The 6,947-nt window shown below is 39.7% G+C and overlaps 1 protein-coding gene across 2 annotated transcripts in view; it reads right to left on the bottom strand.

The window, feature by feature from the left end:
• DBT (dihydrolipoamide branched chain transacylase E2) overlaps positions 1-6,947 on the bottom strand; it is a 59,027-nt gene that overhangs the window by 3,352 nt on the left and 48,728 nt on the right. Inside the window, exon 11 of one of the 2 annotated variants that reach the window (XM_077746196.1) lies at positions 3,086-5,014. The exons of the other annotated variant lie outside the window; for it this stretch is intronic. Within the exon in view, the coding sequence (XP_077602322.1) occupies positions 4,847-5,014 (168 nt within the window). The 3' untranslated portion in view covers positions 3,086-4,846. Of the gene's footprint in view, positions 1-3,085; positions 5,015-6,947 lie in introns of those variants that run through there. 2 annotated transcript variants of the gene reach the window in all.

Genomic DNA, 6,947 nt, shown 5'->3' with positions numbered 1-6,947 from the left:
TTTTTTTTTTTTTTACAAATAGTTTATTGTCAAATTAGTTTCCACATAACACTCAGTGCTCATCCCCATAAGTGTCCTCCTCTATGCCCATCCCCCCCTCCCGGAACTGGAAATGAATCTTAACCAATGTGCTGGAGAAGTACATTTGGTACAGTTCTAGATGTGAGGAAGAGACTAAAAGATCAAAATGGGCCATGGGATTAAATATAAAACAAGGATCAGGAGGAAGAAATGGAATTAAAATAGAGAACAGGAAGCTGCTGATAGAGAATCACATCTTCCTCAAAAAGAAAAACAAAGTGTGAGAATATGGACATTCTGAGGTGAAAAGGGGAGAAATGAAAGATCCCTGGGTTGAATCACCTGTGTTCTCTGCAGACAGAAGGAAGAGCTGTCCGCTGGATACAGTAGGGCTGTGGGGGTCCATTTGTGTAGGTGCTTAAATGAAGAGAAACGACTTGGCACAGGCACTGTGAAGAATGGTGAGACTTTTGCTGAAGAATTTGGAAGGAACCTATTTAACCTGGAGACTATGATCTCTCGTAGGATGTCAGGTAAACTGAAATGTGCATTTTCTTTTTTCCTTAATAGGTATCCCTATGGTAAGCCATAGCGTCCTGTTAATCTTAGTTTTTCATAGAAATGGGCTTGGAAAATGTAACTTCGACTTTTTCCTTCTGCCATAATTAATATATCAGTATAAGCATAAAACCTCAAAGCTAGTGAACAGATTCTCATGCAAAAATAGATTAGCATGCAAATTTTTTAAGAAAGATGAATAGAAGCTACTGAAGCTAGTGATTCATATTTTGACATCAGATGAATTGTCAACACTGTATCATTGGACATTTGAGAATCACATTACTTCTCATTAACATGGAACTAAAGCTAGGAAGAAAATATAAGTATTCTTTGTCAGAGAGACTGTAAAATCTTGGAGTCACAACCGACAGTTTAATATTATCTTACTTACCTCCCATTCCCTATTCTGCCTCTTCAGCTTCCTCTCTACCCCTCGTCTTAAAGAGCCCTTTTAGAAAACATTCATTATTTACTATGAGGTGGGGTGCCAAGGCAACATCTCACTTTATGTGGTTGACTTTTATTTTTTAATCTGTCCTGATATTCTTCCAGATCCCCTTTCTTATTAGTCGATGTGCTTAAATGGGGCTGACTGATTCCCAGGCTCTATAGGTGACCGTTATGATTCAAGCCTGGCCAATCAGGGTATTATATTCCCTGGTCCACATTGATAAGCATGAACCAAGCCAGACCAATCAAAACCTTGGGATTTTAACTGGAAACAATGTGAGTTCTAAGGAATGTAAGTCTGGGTACTTGTAGCCATCTTTGTCAACACGCTGGGACAGCTTGACCTGAGAATAAAGTCAACATAAGGCAAAAAAAAGATCCAAGAGTTACAGAGTGAAGAGACAGAGATATAGAGACAGAGGCACACAGAGACAGAGCAAAAGAGAGATGGTCTTGAATTTATTAAGGCCCTGGATCCAGCCATACCTGAAACTGAAGCCCCTGAGGATTTCAGTTACATGAATCAAGTTCCCTTTGCAATATATCCTAGTAAGAATCAGGCTTCTGCCACTAATATTGAAAAAAAGTCCTGACCGTTACACTTTAAAAGTACAGGTTCATGCTGAAGAGGAGAGAAATTCGAACAATGGAATGCAACAAATAGGCCTTGCATTTTTACCCCCCTCAAATCTTTGACCTTTTTGATAGTGATCCTTGTGACCTGTCCCCGGGGACAAGAACAGATGAGAAAACAAGAGAAAGGAAACTCTCTTAGACAGCTTAGAAGAGACCTGAAGAAGGATAATGTAAAATCTGGGCTTCGTTAGGCAATTCACTTGATAGGGTCTCAACCCATTACTACTGTCTGTTGCTTACTAGATTAAGTCAGAGAAGTTGATCAGAGTTGTGTTAAGATGTGATGTGATAGACTAGCAAGTGGGCTCACATGGGTTGAGCCTCAGTTTGCACATTAGTGGCTATGGGACATTAAAAAATTGTTATGTATCTTCTGGTCTTCTATAACCAGAAATGGATAAAATATCTTCTGTGGCAGAGATGGCAATAATCCCTAGTATTCATCCTCTCCTTCACCCTGAGTAACACAATATTTAGCACATGCCCTCTCATATTAAGCACATGCCCTCTCATTTCCCAGCTTCCTTTGCAGCTAGGTGTGGCCTCATGACTAAGTTATAGTCAATGGGAGGTAAGGGGCAGTGTCTAGTGTAGCTTTGGGGAATCTTCTTTAAGAGACAACGGATCATACAGTTCTTAGAAGTCTGCAAATGCCATTAACAGGGAATTGGTTAAATTATGGTACCTCCTCTCCTTTTTTTTTAATGTTTTATTTACTTCAGAGAGAGAGAGAGAGACAGCGTGAGCAGGGGAGGGTCAGAGAGAGAGGGAGATACAGAATCCAAAACAGGCTCTAGGCTCTGAGCTAGCTGTTAGCACAGAGCCCGACACAGGGCTCAAACCCACGAACCGTGAGATCATGACCTGAGCTGAAGCCGGACACTTAACCGACTGAGCCACCCAGGTGCCCTTGGTGCCTCCTCTCCTAACCCTCCCAGACAGGATTAGCAGCATGTATTAGATGCCCTCCTAGCACCCTGGTTTTTCCCCAGTTAGACACGTAATGATATTTTAACCTTTTTTTAATTATGCCATTTTTTGGATAGTTTTTATTTATTTCTGAGAGAGAGAGAGAGAGACAGTGTGAACAGGGGAGGGTCAGAGATAAGGGGAGACACAGAATACGAAACAGGCTCCAGACTCTGAGCTAGCTGTCAGCACAGAGCCCAGTGCAGAGCTTGAACCCACGAACCATGAGATCATGACCTGAGCCGAAGTTGGATGCTTAACCAACTGAGCCACCCAGGCACCCCTTACTTTTAAAATTATTTAACACCTGCCTCCTCTGCTAGACTGTAAACCTGATGGAGGTGGGGCCATGAGGGGAGGCCAGTGCTTAGCACCATGCTTAGTACACAGTAGACGTTTAATATCAAATGTATAACAAATACAACAGAATATTATGCAGCCATTTAAAAGTATGATAATGTAGAGTTGTTTATTGACATGTCAAATTACTTGTAATATAATGTTAAATTAAAAAATCAAATTATAAAATAGTAGATAAAGCACGATCTGATTTTTATAAAAAGAAGAGCTATGTATACAGATACCTTGATCAAAATGTTAATAGTGGTATGATCCTGGATGATTTTATTTTCCTTGTGATTCTTTGTACTTCCTAAATTTAAAAAATAATAGCATTCATTTGATCCATTATTTTCTAATTTACACAATTTTCATCTTGAAAAAAAATCAAGTAGATTTAAAACAACTTTTTTTCCTCACAAAATTTCACTTGAACATACAGTAGTCAATTACACAACATTAGAAGCAAACTGGATTTCTGAATGCAAATCAAAACGTTGGATTATATTCATTTTGATGCTATTTCTGATTAAAGCGGGGCTCTTACAAAATGATGATGATATCTTCATATTTATATGAGATTATTTTAATGTCTATAATTACCCATTAGACTCTTCTCTCTCCTCTTATGCACATTCCTTCTTAGGATATGGAGAATGGAATACATCTTAATTTCTTATTCTATTCTATGTGTTAGCTGAAGACAAGAAAGATAAAAAATAGTTAAAAGGCAATGGACTTCTAAATGTAAGACAATGTCAGCGGCTGCTACATTTAAAGCACTTTTCTTACATGAGGCAAGTTTGCAGAGGTGAAGATTTTTTCCTAACAAAACACCAAAAAGTTACCAAAATTCTAAAAGTGTATTTATTTTAGACAAACACTTTTGATGGCCTTACTGGTTATAAAACTATAACTGGGCTTTTTTTTTTTCTTTTTTTTTTTTTTTTTTAAATATTTTTATTTATTTCTAGGAGAGAGAGAGACAGCGTGAGCAGGGGAGGGTCAAAGAGAGAGGGAGTCACAGACTGAAACAGGCTCCAGGCTCTGAGCTGGCAGTCAGCACAGAGCCCGACGCGGGGCTCGAACCCACGAACCGCGAGATCATGACCTAAGCGAAAGTCGGACGCTTAACCGACTAAGCCACCCAGGCGCCCCATTTTTTTTTTCTTCTTTTAAATAAGTTCTACACCCAAGTTGGGGCTTGAACTCATGACTTCAAGATCAAGAGTCACATGCTTTTCTGACTGAGCCAGCCAAGCACCCCTATAATTGGGCATTTTTAAGATTAGCTTATAATTTTCTCTTTTAAAAGATATTAGTTTATATAAACAAGACATTTACAGATAATCTCTACAGAGCAACATAACTGTGGATATCTTAAAAGATTAAGTATAATTGCACTTATTTTATACAACAGTTAGCATTATTGTGGGGAAATGGAAGACACTTTTGCGTATAAATTCCATTTCCCAACTATGTAATTGAAAAGTTTCATTAAAGGTCTAAAATTAAAACAAGGAAAAGAAAAAAATAGGGTAAATACTAGATATGGCAATCTGCCTTTTAGTAACATTAATTTTGTTGTTATAAATCTTGCTAGTTTCAGTCCATGGACACAAAGACCTCAGCACCATAATAAGAAGTCATGCTATGACCTATAAAATGTGACAGCCCCAGGAGAACTATTACACCATTATTTATTTTCTGTAAAGAGTCTAACAGAACAGAGATAAATATTGCGCCTTGGAACCTTAATCACACAATACAAATCATTAATAATACAGATTGTGATGAAGAACGTGTGCTGCGCAACTACGCTCTACATGTTCTCTGGAAGCTGAAAAAGTTTAGTGACGCCTTATAGTCTTCATTTCAGATCTAGGAGCATAAAAGCTGGGTTCTCTAAGTAGGATTTCCACAAATTAGAGAAGCGTGACATTGTAGCACCATCGATAATTCTGTGATCAGCTGACCAGCTCACGTTCATTATCTGTGCCTTATACACTTCTCCTTTCTGGTTAAATCGGGGAAGGGCCTAGAAATAAGGCAAAGAACAGAGTCAACCTTCACTTGCTCCAAGTGCAAGGTCTAGCAACAGCCATGGTGAAGGATTAGGCAACCCCCCTTCCTGTGATAGAGAAGAAAGGGGCATCCCAAGTGACTTGGAAATTTTTCCCATCTTTGTATTTGCCTCAAGGTTTTCAGTTTCTCCAAGGTACTTCCTGTCCTCTGTACAATTTCCATACATACAGTAAATCTCACTTCAGATTTCAATTTTGTTAAAACAAATATTTATTGAGCAGCTACTATATGTCAGGGTACTTTTCTTGACTCGGGCTAAACCAGAGAACAAAACAAACAATCCTTGCCTTCCTGGAGCTACCATTTTAATGGAGAAAGAGAGACAGTTGACATAAATAAGAAAATATATAGCATGTTAGACAGCGAAAAGTACAAAGGAAAAAATAAAGCCATGTGGAAAGGGGAGAGAATGTAGGCAGTGGCTAGATGTAGGCAGCATTTTTTGTTTGACAGTGTGAGCAGGGAAAGCCTCACCAACATTTCCTCACTGAAGGTGGTGAGGAAACAAGCCAGATGGGTCCTCCAAGAGAGACAGAGAGGAAACATGACTTTGAAGTGTTGGAGGAACAGCAAAGTAGGCAGGGCGGCTGATGGAGAGGCAGGGTGAGAGGTGGGAGATGAGGTCACAGATGGGACAGAAAGAAGGTGAGGCACATTGTCAAGAGCAATGCTTCTCAGTCTGTTTTGGTAAATGACCTATTGTTGTTTTTTTAAAATTTCTAAGCCAGGTGCATCTGGGTGGCTAAGTCAGTTGGGCGTACGACTTTGGTTCAGGTCAATATCTCGTGGTTCACGGGTTCGAGCCCTGAGTTGGACTCTGTGCTGACAGCTTGGAGCCTACAGCCTGCTTCAGATTCTGTGTCTCCCTCTCTCTCTGCCCCTCCCCAACTTGTACTCTGTCTCTGTCTCTCTCTCTCTCAAAAATAAATAAAAAGATAAATTAAATAAAATTTCTAATCCACTGCAAGTTATTTTTAAAAATATATCTAACGTAAATTACAGAAAGAAAATTAAAAAGATATATAAATCATAAGCCCTAACGTCTTATTAGATTCAATAGACCTAAAATCACCTGTCAAACTTCTGTGAGAGCGTCTAAGCGCTACTCTCCCTTTCTGTACTAATCTCACAGTCTGGATACAATCATGGCCCCACACGGGTCCCTGATCACACTGAGTAGCACCAGTGGAGGGCCACACAGGCCACTGCAGCTACTTTGGCTCTGATCCTGAGTGAGGTGAGAAGCTCTTCACGGTTTCCAAGCAGAATGGTCATTTACTGATAGGGGAGGTAAGTTTTAAGGGTGGGAATGGTGAGGAAAGGAACAGGAAATTTAAGATGCCTAATTAATATCCAACCAGGATACATGGATTTGCAGATCAAAGGAGAGAGATAAGCTTGAGTGTCATCAGTATATAAATGGTACTTAAAGCTATAAGGTGGGATCAGATGAAGAAAACGGCCAGAAGGGGGCCCTGAAATACCCCAAAGCTTACAGATTGGGAGATAGGGAAGTTTGAGCAAAGGAGCCTCGGAGGTAATAAGCAGTAGGCAGAAGGAAAGCCACAAGAGCAGGTATTGTTCATGTCACAGTGAAAGATGTTTTCCACAGTGGGGAGGGGGGGGTGCTCAACTGACTCCGGTGCAGCCAACAGGTCAAGGACAAGGACTGGGAACTGAGTTATGTGGGGGTTTTAGTCACTTAGACCACTTAGCAACGAGAAGGTCAAAATTTATAGTGAAAACAGGGAATGGCAAAGGAGAGACGACACAATGAAAGAAAGGAATTAAATACACACTATTTGTTCCTACCAACCAATATTAGAAGACTTACACTCCAAGAACTATTTTTCATAGCTTGATGAAATCACGGGTACAATGATTTG

Source organism: Crocuta crocuta, unplaced genomic scaffold (genome assembly GCF_008692635.1).
Source record: "Crocuta crocuta isolate KB4526 unplaced genomic scaffold, BGI_CrCroc_1.0 scaffold48, whole genome shotgun sequence".
Classification (NCBI taxonomy): Eukaryota; Metazoa; Chordata; class Mammalia; order Carnivora; family Hyaenidae; genus Crocuta; species Crocuta crocuta.
Note: the sequence above shows the minus strand (reverse complement) of the source record. Positions and strands in the feature narration are given on the sequence as shown.